Source organism: Pseudopodoces humilis, chromosome 14, assembly GCF_049639895.1.
Source record: "Pseudopodoces humilis isolate 2021_Gansu_Grassland_sample_001 chromosome 14, ASM4963989v1, whole genome shotgun sequence".
NCBI classification, from domain to species: domain Eukaryota; kingdom Metazoa; phylum Chordata; class Aves; order Passeriformes; family Paridae; genus Pseudopodoces; species Pseudopodoces humilis.
Genome location: NC_142213.1, coordinates 4315741 through 4329695, shown reverse-complemented (window position 1 = coordinate 4329695; position 13955 = coordinate 4315741). Strand labels below are relative to the sequence as shown.

At 43.5% G+C, this 13955-nt stretch overlaps 1 protein-coding gene across 1 annotated transcript; it reads left to right on the top strand.

The window, feature by feature from the left end:
• The first annotated feature begins 1559 nt into the window (after nucleotides 1-1559).
• Nucleotides 1560-13101, top strand: HSD17B2 (hydroxysteroid 17-beta dehydrogenase 2). The gene is made up of 5 exons (XM_005528177.3): nucleotides 1560-1859; nucleotides 6244-6456; nucleotides 6754-6939; nucleotides 9517-9654; nucleotides 11095-13101. The coding sequence occupies exons 1-5, from the start codon at nucleotides 1589-1591 to the stop codon at nucleotides 11451-11453; spliced, it is 1167 nt and encodes a 388-aa protein (XP_005528234.2). The 5' UTR covers nucleotides 1560-1588; the 3' UTR covers nucleotides 11454-13101.
• The last annotated feature ends 854 nt before the right edge of the window (nucleotides 13102-13955 follow it).

Genomic DNA, 13955 nt, shown 5'->3' with positions numbered 1-13955 from the left:
CCCCTTGCCCACCTCTGCCTCATCCCCACAGGCTGGAGGTGACCACTTCTGCCCCTCATCCCACTATGGAAAAACTCCATCTCACTGTAACCTCAAATGTGAGAGCTCATGCTCTAAATGCCAGCACATTTGTGATCATCTAACTCGTGTGCCAAAGACTAGTGATGGAAAGAGCAAAATTCCCCAGGAAAATGTTTAAGAAGACGCTTTAATGGACAGCAAGGTATAGCTGACCTCAAGAGCAGCATGCTAATAAAAGCAGAAGCAGCAAATGTCAAAGAGAAGTGAAAATGTTTTTCCTTTTGTGCTCTGGTAGGAGGATGGGTGAATGACTGTTCACAAGAGTAATGAATGATGAGCGGACCTTGAGGGTGATGTTCCTTTAAGAAAGTCACTTCATCTCTGATGTAAACTACCTACAGAGGTATGTAAACATTTTCACTGGCTGGTAAAGTGTATATTCAACAGATTTGTAATCTCTTAAAACCCCAAAGGCATAATGGAATGGGAATGTGCTCTGTTTCATGTCAGGTTTGCACCACATGCTTCAATTTTTCACGTCTGAAATCAGATAGATCAGCACCGTGTTGCCTTGGAAAACCAGCTACCGCACGTTAGCCTGCTCTGTGGCAACGTAGGCTTGTTCTCAAATCAGTCACTGGGGATTTTTAAACTGGGTTAAATATGCATGGCTCATTTATATCTCAATCCCTTTGGCTGGCTGGCTTTTAACTTTCTTTTATTGTTTAAATAACTTTCAGAAAAATACAGTGAGTATTAAATCTCTTTAATATATTTGATAACTTTTCCCCCCTACACAACTTGCTATGGCTCTCAAGGCAGTGATTCCTGTCAAAACCAAGGTGAATGTCATCACTGGAGGTTAGCTGAAGACTTGATCTTGTGTGCCCCTCATGGCAAACCAGCAATCACCTCTTCCCAGCCTCCCAGCACCCTCTGAATGTCAATTTGCTGCAGGTATTTGCTGAATGTGGAGTAGGCAAATAGGCAAAGGTGGACATTAAAGCAGAGAAGGTAATTTGGGGCTTTTTGTTGAAAGAGGAGGGTTATCCACATGTGATAAAGCCCAAGATAGTTTGTGTTCCAGAGATTGAATAATCCTGGCCTGACTCATTTTTTTGTTACTGCCCATCAAAAACCAGTTCCACTGAAGCTACACCCTAAGTTTTTTAAGCAGGAAAGCCCAACTATTTCTCATAAAGGAAACTGTTCCTTTTCTCACTGTCTAGGAAAGTGTACTTTAAAGACATAAAAAGAATATAGCAGTTAATCTTTTCCTGGAGCCAGCGCTTGCTACATCATGTCCATTCCCGGTGCTGTCAATCATTATCCAGCCAGCACATTGTTCAGAAGGTGGAGCTGTCAGGCAGAAGCAATGAAAGGTAAGCAAAGGAAGACTCCTGCTCCTTGCTGATGCCAAGGGTAAGTGAGACTATGTCAAACCTTTAAACAGAGTCCCCTTCCTCTGCCCCACCCCCTGCTCCTATATAACACACACTGCATTTAGCAATACCTGCTCTCACCCGGCCGGCGCTGGGGTGCGAGTGCCGGCTGCTCCCCGCTGCCGATGGATGCTGCGGCCAGCAGCGCCCTTGGGTGGCTCTGCGCTGGTGTCACCGCGCTCCTCGGGGTCACCGTGCTCCGCAGGGCCCACAGGAGCCCTCTGGGCAAGGCGAAGGTGCTGCTCTGGAGCCTGCTGGCCGCCCTGCTGTGTGTGGCCCCGCTGGGGGCTGCCGGGGGGCTGCTGGGGGTGCTGGTGGCCGTGTGCCTCGCCCGCTCCGTGTGCCCGGGGGACAGCGACCTGCTGCCCGTGGCTGACAGAGCCGTGCTCATCACAGGTAAGGTGTGCTGCCGGGGCACAGAAGCAAATAAAGCCTGCTTTTTCTCACAAGTGCGCTGGAAAACTTCTTGTCCTCGGGTTAGTGCATGCTTTTGAGAGTTCCTTTTATCCTTTCTTTTTCTGCTTGTTTTATTTGCCTCGGCAGAGATGGGTTTTTCCAGGTAAGTAAGTGCTCTGAAATTAAGCAGAAAAGCATCCTAATAGATGCTATTATTTTTTAGTGTCTCATTTAATCTTTACAAGTAGCTTTTTAGACATACTTGTGAAATTAACTGGTGCAAGAAGCATAAGAATACTTATGATGGTCTGATTTTTTTTTTTAGGAGAAACAGTAATTCCCGGGAGCCCTCAGAACACTACATTCATACATTACTTTTGTTTACCTGATATAATTGCGCTGGTTATGGATGTACGGTTGTCTTTTGGGGGTGTGTGTACATAGTGCACGCTGTGTCTATCATGCACATGATGTTTGGTGCCATCTCTTTGAAACCCTCTGAGAAATCATTTAGGAGGGAGTAATTCCCTTTACTAGCAGGGAAAGTTCAGAGCTAATTAATTCAGTCTCTATTACCACCCTGATCTACTCAAAACCCACTTCTATTTTGCAGGGATGGCATTTTTGTAGTTTTATGGCTTTTCTCCTGTTTTCTCTAAAACTTTAGGTGTTGTTTATTTAGGTATTACTTATTTGTGTTAATCAAACCTTTAAACTGGAGTGCCTGCCTACTGCTTCTTGCATTCTTAATTTGCTGCGTTTTGTTTCATTATCTGTGGTTTTTCCCCTCTGGAATGCTGAATTAAGTTGCTTTGGTTTATATAGCAATTTCTAGCAGAATTTCATTTTGTTTTATAGGGACACCTGGAAATAATTTAGATTTGCTTAGCAAGCTTTAATACAGGGATTAAGTATAAAAGTTGAGAGAGGACCAGATGAGCAGCAAGTTCTCCCCTTGCAGTTTGTCTGCCAGCTGTTTTTCTCCCTGCAAGTGTGTCAGATGAAGATGGATATTTGTACTGGGAATAGGGAGCAATCCTTTCTACCCCTGCAGACTCTGGGGATGTGCTTGCACTTGGGCATCTCCTTGCTATTTTTAAGACTGCAGATCTTCAGGAAAAAGTACTCTCTGGGAGCTTATCTGCTCTGGAGTCTGAATTAGAACAATGTAAGGGAGTTAGGAATGTTTGGTATAACTCAGTAAGGATAACTGTGTGTGAGCGGGGTCAAAGGCATTGCTGAAACTCTGCTCTGGATCCTCTTGCTGGGAGCAAGAGTTCCAATATCCTTAAACAGGAGCTCCTGGCATGCAAACACTTTAGTGGGAAATGCAATAGCCACCTTCCCTAAAAATTAAATTACTACCAAGATCTGAAGAGACAGGAGTTGTAAAATTCTGTCCCTGGTTAGTCTGTGTGCAGTGGGATGAATTTCTCCAGTTAATTTGGTCTTTCCATTCTTGGGGGAGTGATTTGGTGCATGTTCAGCATGAGTTAATTGTAAATTCTCAGTAATGGGTCAGTCACAGCCAGAAGTGACTGCTTTCCGTAAAATAAGTCTTCTCATAACCCACAAATTATTTTTGGCATAGAAGAAAGAGTGTGATTGGGAGGGAAGTATCTGTTGTTTTTTTTTTCCCCTGTTGAGACTCTTTGAATTCTAAGAGTTGGAAGAGTAAAGCTTCTCTGGACTTCAATAACAGGTCTGAAACTCAAATCATACTTGTTTTGGAATAAAAAAATACAGGGACAAACCAGCATCAGGCAACGATAAAAACAACTTTTATTGCTTTCTTGGAATTGCTATGCCCATCCCAAATTCAAGTTGTGTTGTATTCTGCCCATTTTCAAGTTAAAGCTGCATCATAAAACTTAGGTAATATGTAGCTGTGGCTGTGTACTTGCTGGGAATCATGAAAGAGGAAAGATTTGATCTAAAAGATTTGAAAAATCTAAAAGATCTGAAAGATTTGATCTTTTTCACTAAAAGAAAAAGAAGGAAAGTCACTCCACCCCCAAACTTAGAAATCTGTTGTGTCTGGGATATTTACAGGCTTCTTCATGTCTCTTTAGGGAATTCAAAGAATGCAGGTTTATTCTGACAGGTCAGGACTGGAGAAGCTTAATGAGACATTCGTAGTGCTCTGGTGCATCTTCAGCAAATTGCAGACTTCAAAAATGCTAAAAAGATGATTTTTTTTCTTCTTAGGAATTAAATAGAGCATAAGTAATTATTTTCTACTTTTTCAAGATGCACTGATTGTTCCAGACATTTAGTATGTGTGTTTTTCAAGCTACCTGGAATTAATATTTTTCACCTTTCAAGACTAAAGCCGCAGTTAAAAGAGAGATTCCAGAAAAGAGTATTTAACATGACTATGATGAGTCCTTTTGGCAGTCAAATTCTATTGACTACATATTTTGAATGTAGGAGCAGACCAGTGGATAGTTCTGATATCTTTCTTGGTGTGCCAAAATCACAGACTAACACTCAGAAGTTTATAGTAGGGTTAAGTAAGGGGATATTGCAGCTCTTTCACAAACAAGAAAATAGTAAAATATCTGGCAAGAGTTCCAGTCCTTTGCCTCACATTCAGATTTCCAGAGCCAGAGTTTGGAAACTGAACATTGATGTAGTAAATTGTTATTGCAGGAGATCCTGGATCCCAGGGCAGAGCAGCATCCAGAAGCTTTCTCTGCTGTAGTGGAGGATGTGGTACAGTATTGTGGAACAGGCTGATGCTTTACTAAAACCTTTATTAATGTATTAAATTCCTAATTTTCCTCTTAACCTTGTCCTCTGTAAAGCTCCTGAAGCACAGGCCCTATAAACTCCTTCCCTGTCAATACCTGTGTCACTTCACTGGGAGGCTTGGTGGGGACATGGCTGATGAGTTTCTTTCCTTATGGAGTAAGTTTCACTGTAGATGGGAAGAATGGAAACCAGAATTTAAAAAACATTTAAAGTTGACTTATGATACCTGGGGGTGTTGGCTGATGAGAAGCTGAATGTGACCCAGCACCGTGTGCTGGCAGCCCAGACATCCAACTGTGTCCTGGTCTCCTTCCAAAACTGTGGGCAGCAGGGGAGGGGGGTTTCTGACATGGACCTGCTGAAGTGAGTCTAGAGAAGGCTACAAAAATGATCAGAGGACTTGGAACACCTCTCCTGTGAATACAGATGTAGAGAGCTGGGATGGCTCTGGGGAGACCTTACAGAGCCCCTTCCAGTGCCTGAAGAGGCTCCAAGAGAGCTGGAGAAGGACTTTTGACAAGGGCATGAAGTGACAGGACAAGGGGGAATGGCTTCAAACTAAAAGACAGCAGGTTTGGATCAGATATTAGGAAGAAATTTTTCCCTGTGAGGGTGGGGAGCCCCTGGCACAGGGTGCCCAGAGCAGCTGTGGCTGCCCCTGGATCCCTGGAAGTGTCCAAAGCCAGCATGGATGGGGCTTGGAGCAACCTGGGACAGTGGAAGGTTTCCTTACCCATGGCAGGGGGTTGGAATGGGATGATCTTCCAGGTTCTTTCCAACCCAAAGCATTCTGTCTTTTATTCTGTAGCAGCAGCAAAAATACTCTGTCACAGGGAGAGACTCGTGAATCAAATTATTTGTTAAATATCCTTCATTTTGTTTGCTCTAATAGTGCTTCCTGCAGCTGCTAGATCAGTGCTTTATATAGGCAAAGTTTGGGAATAAGTTTGGAAGAGGATAGAAAGGTTAAGAGAAATTCTGATGCAAATTTGCATGAATTCAATAGCTGACTTAGCACAAAAAAGTAATTTGGAAGCTTTCTTAGGTTCTGAAAGCATTGGGATGCTTTGCAGGTAGGGCAACAGTTGCTTTGTTTTGGCTTGGTTACAGTCTGTAATAAGTGCTTATCTGAGGGATCTGTGTGGTAGATGTGTGAATTAAATAATGCTACTTCTTAGAATGAAGGAATAGAATCCAAGAATTTGAATTTGAAAGCCCTGTAATTGCTTTGTCTGTTGGCTATTTCAAAGTAAAACATTAGTGTGTTTTGGGTTTTTTTCTTAGATACATTTGTTATCAGGTTTCAGTCTGAATATTTGTATAAAACCAAAGTAGGGCTGTATTTCTTCTCTATGTGCAAAGTCAGAGCATCTGTCAATGGCAGAGGGTGAGCTGATTCCACCAGCTCTGAGACAAAACACAGCCTGTCTTTGAGGAGCATTTAAAGGTCCAGCTCCTCAAACTTCAGATCTGAACCTTTCTTTCTACTGACATATGTATTTCATGGACTTTGTCATCATATTTTTGTTTAGATTTCCATGGCTTTCCAATGTGTGTATTTATTTACTTGATATTTTTTTAATGGTGGTGTAGGACAGACCTGCTTTCCTTGTTTTTTTGATGCTTTCAGGAAGCGACACTGGGATTGGACATGCACTGGCTAAATACCTGGACAGCTTGGGTTTTGTTGTGTTTGCTGGGGTTCTGAACAAGGATGGCCCTGGGGCGGAGGAGCTGCGGCGCTCCTGTTCCCAGAGACTCTCTGTCCTGCAGCTGGATATCACCAACACCACTCAGGTCAAGGAGGCCTATCTGAGAGTCTCAGAGAAGGTGCAAAATGCAGGTACAGCTTTTTTCTTCCCCCCTTTACAATGGAAGTCTTGATGTAGCAGGTTAGCAGGTACATCTCTCCACCGCTGGCTTAGGTGTGTAGGGCATTTCTGGGGTAAAGTCTTGGGGAGTCAGGGTATTTCCTTAAATGATTTCTGTTTTCTGGGATATGTGAAGATGGTAGTGACTGGTCAAGGAGTGGGGAATGTGCATGTACAGATGCAGATCATCTCTTTCGGTCTCACTGGTGCAATCCTTATGGAGTTGTTTCCCTGGTGTGTCGCAGCCTTATGCTTTCTCCTCTTGCCAGGACTCTGGGGTGTCGTGAACAACGCAGGAATCCTGGGCTTCCCTGCTGATGGGGAGCTGCTCCCCATGAGCACCTACAGGCACTGCATGGAGGTGAATTTCTTTGGGGCTGTGGAGGTGTCCAAGACCTTCTTGCCATTGCTCCGGAAATCGCGGGGGAGGCTGGTGAACATGTCCAGCATGGCAGGTGAGCTGAGCTAAAGCACCAAGTAAAGTCCTGGAGCAAATGCCAAGGAAGGTGTTGGTTTGTCTGGGTTGTCAATACACCCAGGGAATAAATGTTAAGGTAATAAACCCAGGTTTTTCTTTAGTTTGGGACATTACTCCCAGGAAACAGCCTTTATAGAAGAGTTTAATGTGGCTAAAAATATGCTGTGACAAAAAACCCAGTGAAATTCAGATTTGTGTTCTAGATACCATGAGTGATAACTTTGTGAGCTTCCATAAATATGTGTGGTACATCACAGGTATTTCTATAACATGTTCAGGCAGAAGTCTGTGACCACCTCAGTTTGTGATATCTGCTGATAACTTGGGAGCTGTGTGTCTATATTTCTTTAAAAATATTTTGGATGTCTTAGAAATATTTAGGCCTAACTTATTAGCAAAGTGGTATTTTTCCATGAAAAAAAAAATCCAAAACCTTTTAAAAAATTAATGTATGCTTTCCATTTATTTCCCCATGAATTTTGCTTAATATACATATACATATATATGCATGTCTTTATTACATGACCTTTTATTCTAGGAGGACAGCTGAGATGCTAAGATGTAGGAATTCACGTAATTCAGTAATGCAGTATCTGGTAGCCAACAGCTGAGGGGCAAGAATGCTCCTTTGAAAATGAGACCTGCTAGAAGCAGGAGGTCATGCTACTGGAAAGTATTTTGGAGTAAGATCTCTTAGGGATTTACTAGGTCATGTGCTCCCCACATTTTTCTGTGCCCTTCTGCACAGCTGGAGTCCCCCCAAATCCTGCTGCATTGCTGGGGTGACTTGTGAAGGTGTTTCCCAGTGTTCCCCTTATGCTGAGGATGTGGCTGCAGCTCTGGCACTGTTTTCTCTTTATAATCCCACATATGACCTGTATTTGCATGTCTGTGTTCATGGTTTATTGCTGACACTCTGAGAAATTGGGACTGAATTGTCAGAAGAACTTTGCTGCTGCTGCTCTGAGGCCAGATCCCTGTTTCTGTGCACCCAAGTGAAGCTCTCACCGTGGGTGTTTTGGGGCAGATGTCTTAATTCCTGGTGAGAATCCCTGAACTGCCTTGAAGGGATAGATGCATTTATCCCTGTGCTGAGTAGTTTGCCCTTACAGGAGCTGATGTTTAAATTCTAGCTGCCTGCTGAGATGTTGTTGCACACGGGCTGGTTTGGGTGAAGAGTTTTCTCTTAACACAGGGTCTGGGGGTCCTTTGGTAAAACATTAGCAGAGAAGTCAGTGAGGTCTCGTTGTGCTGAATCTATTCCTGTCTGTGTAGGGCTCATTTAACTGGGCTCAGGTTAGCCTGACCTCAGAGGGAAAAGTATGTGATTCAATTGGCTCAAACCAATCCAGCTTATTCAGATGCATACAGAAGAATAATTAACATATAATTGGCCTGACTTCTTCAAGGGAATGGCTCTGTGTAAACAGCTCCTGTCATACCTTGGTCACCCCAGTACAATACCCAATAGCACCAGTGACTTACCTGAAAATCCCCTTGTATCTGAGCTATTTTCCTTTGAAATACTCAAGCACAAGGAGATGAGTGTGTAGCATGTGAAAGAGAGGCAGGATGTGCCAACTGCCCATGCAGGCAGGAGGAGGAGGGATGTGCTCAAGGAAAGGATTGTCCATTGTGTTCCCTGCTCCCAGCACAGCCTGTGGTGGCTGTGATGATCTTAAACCTGGTGGTGATAACACCAACCTTGTAGGGGAAGTGGGAGGGCTCAAGAAGAAGATGCTCAAATCTAAGCATGTTTGTATTTTTCTAGAGCTGAAGAAATGAAAATCTGCCCATTTTGTGGACAGAGGAAATCTGTGCATTTGGAAGATACTGTTTTCTGGAAGAAACTTTGTTTTTGTAAATGTACCGGGTGTTCTCTTAGCTTTCCCGTCTGAACAAATGTTTCTGGGATTGAAAAAGATGGGATATAACTGTAGGCAGGGGTTCATTTTGTTTCTATGCTGGGTTCATTCATGTTTCTATGCTGGGTGTCAGGGAGTTCAGTCACTCATGGAGTGTGATTCCAGCTTTGGTTTGTCCCCAGAGGTTTTCCCCACTCTTACATTATTTTCTTTGGCCTTTCTGGAAAGAACAGGAAAGAAAGTTGACTTTATAAAGCTAGAATTGAGATTACTTACCCTGTTTTAACTGTGGTTTATTGTAGGGGCTTGAAATTTGTGTTACAGTGACAAGAACTGGAGTATAAAACCATTGCTTCACTGTTTATATGAACTAAAACATTCTGTGTTTCTCAAATCAACAGTCATAACTTTCAACAGTTTTTACCCTTAAATGCAGTCCAGTTTATTTTTTCTGCCCTACAAGGTCTCTTTCCAGGTGTTACTGAGTGTAACTGCTGTAGGCAACTGCTAATTTACAACTTTCACTCTTTTTTAACTTCTAGCAAGAAATGATTCCCTCACTGACTTGTCTTTAACCTCAGTGAGAAAGGCATAATTTTGGTTGTGCTATAATCTCCCTTCTAAATCATGAAAATAAAGGCAGGGAAGAGCCACTGTTGAGGTTTATCAGGTTTCTATTGCTCCTGCAGGAGGCATTCCACTACCGAGGTATGCTGCGTACGGGGCATCCAAAGCAGCTCTGTCCATGTTTTCTGGAGTAATGAGGCAAGAGCTTTCCAAATGGGGCATTAAAGTCACGGCAATTCATCCATCAGGCTTCAGAACAGGTTGGTGTTTGACATTTTGGGTTGTTCTTTCTGCCTCTTTCCCTGTAGTTCATCAGCCTCAAACAGAGCCCTGAGTGATTCTCAGGGGTTGGACTTTTTTTCCGCATTCTTTTTGTGGGTTATGGAAATGAAGCTCAGTGTCTTTTGTGAGAGATGTTCTCTCCAGCTCTGCACACTGCCTGCCTCTCCTCTCCTGGGCAGAGCTGTCTCTGCTTTGGGACAGGGCAGCATTCAGGCAGTTGGTGCCTTCTCTTTGCTCCAGCTTTGTTGGAGCTGGCAAGGGAGCAGCACTGTGTGGCCAGTTTGAGTGTTATGGCTTACTTGTCCTGCCTGGGAGCTTCAGGTGCCCCGTCACTCCTTCCTTCCTCAGTATCAGAGCTCTCCTTATTGAGCTGCTCTGTCTGGCATGGCAGTGTCTGCAGCAATACCTGTCATCCTGCTTGCTTGCTTGCTGTCAATATCCTCTGACCTCTCCTCTCCACTCCTTCCCCATGTGCTCCTGCTGCTTTCTATTCCAAATTCTCCTCCTCCTTCAACTGAGCACTTTTTGCAGGGCCTGTCCAGGTTCCAGACTCATCTCCTGCTGGACAGGCCCTCACTGCACCCCGTGCCTGTCCAGAGCATTTTTTCATGTCAGTGTTAATCAAATTAGTCTTTTTCATAAAATGCTACTTTTCTGAATGCTTCCCTCCTGGGTAGGGGCCCTGTGAGGCTCTGGGCTCTGACAGCTTTGTGTGGTCAGTGGAACCTGCCTGAGGCTTCACCTTCAGGGCCCTGCTTAGCTGTTCTCAGGTTTGTGGGCAAAATTGAGTCCTGGGATTTGAGATTTAAATATTTATTTAAAGATTTTTCTTTATTTGCAATGCTTGATTTTTGGTAGTTAGGCAATAATTCCATTGGAGAAGCCTCTACTTTCATTCCTACATTATGCAGATGGGGTGGGCTAATAGATTAAATTACACTTCTAAATCTGTCCTAATAGAAAGCTAATCCTTCAGGAAACTATTATTGAAATACTAATGTCTCTTGTGAAAGGGCAGCTTAGCACTTGGCCAACCCAAGTGAATCTTAGTTTGTCTGTCTTCAGTTGTTTATAATAAATACTGATTGGAAACATCCACAAAATGAGTCAGGACAGAATGGCAAAGTGGAAAGGGGGCAGAAAGAAATGGCAGGGGGAAAGAAAAATGCTGATTTGGCTGTGAGAGAGCATTTTTAGGTAGAGCAGGGAGCCAAATGGGGCATGAACTTTGTGCTTTTTGTGTAGCACAAAGTACTCGTGCTTTTCCTCCTCTTCCAGTGAAAAGCACTGGCTGCTGACCAGCTGTGGTGTTTGTTCCTCACTGACCCAGTTTAGGTCAACTCTGACTATTAATTACAGATTATTTTTTTTAAAACCCAGCCCAAACCCTGTGCTATCCTGTGATGTTGCTGCTGCAGGTATCGAAGGCACGGCTGAGCAGTGGGATAAACAAGAGAAGGAGCTGATGGAGAACCTCCCTGCAGACACCAGGCAGGCCTATGGAGAGGAGTATCTCCTGGGGCTGAGGAATTACCTCCTCCACCTGCCCTCCCACTGTGCCCCCGACCTGTCCCCCGTGCTGGGCGCTGTCCTGCAGGCCCTGCTGGCCAGGAGACCCCAGGGCCTTTACACCCCTGGCAAGGGAGCTTACATCCCCCTCTGCATCTTCTGCTGCTTCCCCCTCTGGTTCTACGACTTCTTCATTAGCAGGATGCTGAGTGCTGGCTCTGTTCCACGGGAGCTGAGAGCATCAGGAGATGAAGGCAAGAACCTCTGAGGTGTCCACTGGTGTTTATCTCCCTGGATGAGGTAGCTGGGAAGAACTCTGTACGGACATTGCTACTTAATGTGCTTTGTTAAGTTGCATTGACACTGCCCTGCAAAGAGGGAAATCTTTGTGTTAAGGATAATGTTTGTGGAACAAGCAGTGGATAAACATAAACAGAAGGCTATTCCAAGATGGGGCATTTTTTGAGGAATTTCAGTGTTTTCCTGTTGTCTTTGTGTCCTGCTTTTTGTGTAAGGTACCTCATGAAATTATATAGCTCCTGTCTGCTTCTAAAGGCATCTCCAACACAGAGAGATGCAGAACATGTTTTGTTAAAGCAAAACAAAAACCCCTAGAGAGTCACCAACCTTAAATCTTGTAAGAAGTTAAATATATTCCTATTGTTGAAGAGACTTAGAACTGTGTAATGCAAGTCTTTTTCTCTACAGCTTCAGCCTAATATATTTGGGTCTGGTGTTTTCATTCTGTTGCTGTTGAACCTGAGAAATGATTGTCCTTTCCCCCCTAAGTTTTGTAATGTATTGTTTTAAAGTTTGTAATTTATTCTCTTTGCTAGAATAAGCAACAGAAATTATTTGGCATGGGGGGGTGGGGAAATGAATGCAAACAGATCATGATCTTTATGAAGAGAGGAACAATTTCCTTCCTACAGTAATAAAAATAGTCCTAGTGGGTGTATCAGCTGCTAATTTGGTCTGTCTGAGTCATTCTGTGCATTGCCTGTATATGCTTGTGCTTATCTAATTGTTAGTAAACTCTGATGTCACTTCTTTTTGTACAATTTTCAAGTCTGGGTTTACAAAGAATTCATGTTTTTTCCCACTTCTCCTGATACCTTCTTGTGTCTCCCTCTGCTTTGGGGGGAGATTATGCTCACTTGTCTAAAATCAGTCAATCTTCATCTGGCTTTGCTGGAGGCCAGTGCCCAACTTCTGATAGACTGGGGTTGCTCCCCTTCCCTAATTTCATTCCAGGAGCACCAGGTGCCCTCCCTGGTGCCCCTTACCATAAACCCCTCGCCAGTGGCAAGTGGTTGGGCAACTCACCTGTATTTTTCCTACCTTATTCCCTTTTTGCATTGTCTTTCACATCCTTGGGCTTTGAAAGGCAGTGATATTTTGGAAAGAAACCCTCATCCCTGCAAGTCCCATGGTTTGGCCATGTGTCCTGTCTTTGATAAGATGCATTTCTTTTCCAGTGATGAAAAACTAAAAGTGATTCCATTCTGAGCTTTAAATGTAGACACTTTTTCCTTTCCTTTCTGAGCAACTTCTAACCTTTTGTCGTAATCCTACTCATGTGATGTGCTCTTGCACCCAACTGGACAAAATCACTAGTTAATTTGCAACGATGGTGTTTGTTCCATCACTGTCCTGTGTCTGTTACATCAGTGTGAGACTCCTGTAAATGCACAGAGGATGCTCAGGGGGCTTGGGCCACTGTTTGAATCTGTGCTCCAGTGGGGGAACCCTCCTGTCCTGCACACTTTGTCACAATAGCTGCTTTTTCTAGAGGTTTATTACCTCTGGGTTTATATCTGTACTCTGGTTGCAGGCTTGTGCTTTCCTTGGAGGAGGTGTGCTTGATGTTTCGAACTCAGGAAATCTGAGACTGTCTTTCTCTCTCTCTCTCTCTCTCCCAATTTCTTCCTTTATCTATTTCCCTAATTTTTTTATGTGTCAGCAAAAATGTGTAATAAAAAAATATAATATTTAGTTACCAGAAGCTTGTGACTCTTTGTCTCATCTCACCCTTTGTGGTTTTTGGGGATCAGTGCTCCATCCCCTCCCTTGTTCCCACAGCAGGAGAGCACTGAGGGGGAAGGGGCTGGGGATCTTTTCCAGGACAGAAGAACAAATGGGTGTTGCTGTCCTGTGTTGGGCAGGATGTGACCCCAGCTGGCTCAAAGGCAGCTTGTGAGCTGGAAGGAAAGGTGAGTGTGGAGCTGGGGGTGAGCTGGGGGTGAGTTTTGGCTGCCTTCAGGGCGAGGGAGCTTGCTGCCAGGGAGCCTTTCTCCATCCCATCCTGGATGGAGGTGGCTGTTTTTCCCTTCACACCCAATTTGGGTGTAAATTCTGTAGGCTGGAATTTTGCCCTTAGGCACACCGTGCAACGAAATTTGTCTTAGCAGTCAGTCAGCTGCTTTGCCTAGCAATCTCCATAACAATCTTTAATTGTTGTTTTGTTATTTGGCTGTGGTTATAAAATGTAATTTTTTTTTCTCCCCTTGACTTTCCTAATAGGAATATTATCTTGCACATTGCAGACATATTAAATTAGGCATTAACTTGAAAGTTTTGACTTCTTTTTATTTTTTTAAACTTTTATTTCCCAGGAAATTTCTGTTCTAAATAGTCATTTTATGTTTCTTCACCTAACTACAAAGATATTTTAGCAGGTCTCTAATAATTGCGATATCAAAAATTGTTATTGTTTTGTTCCTACAGGGATCTTACTTTGTGTTTTAAAGATAATTCTGTTGTAACACAT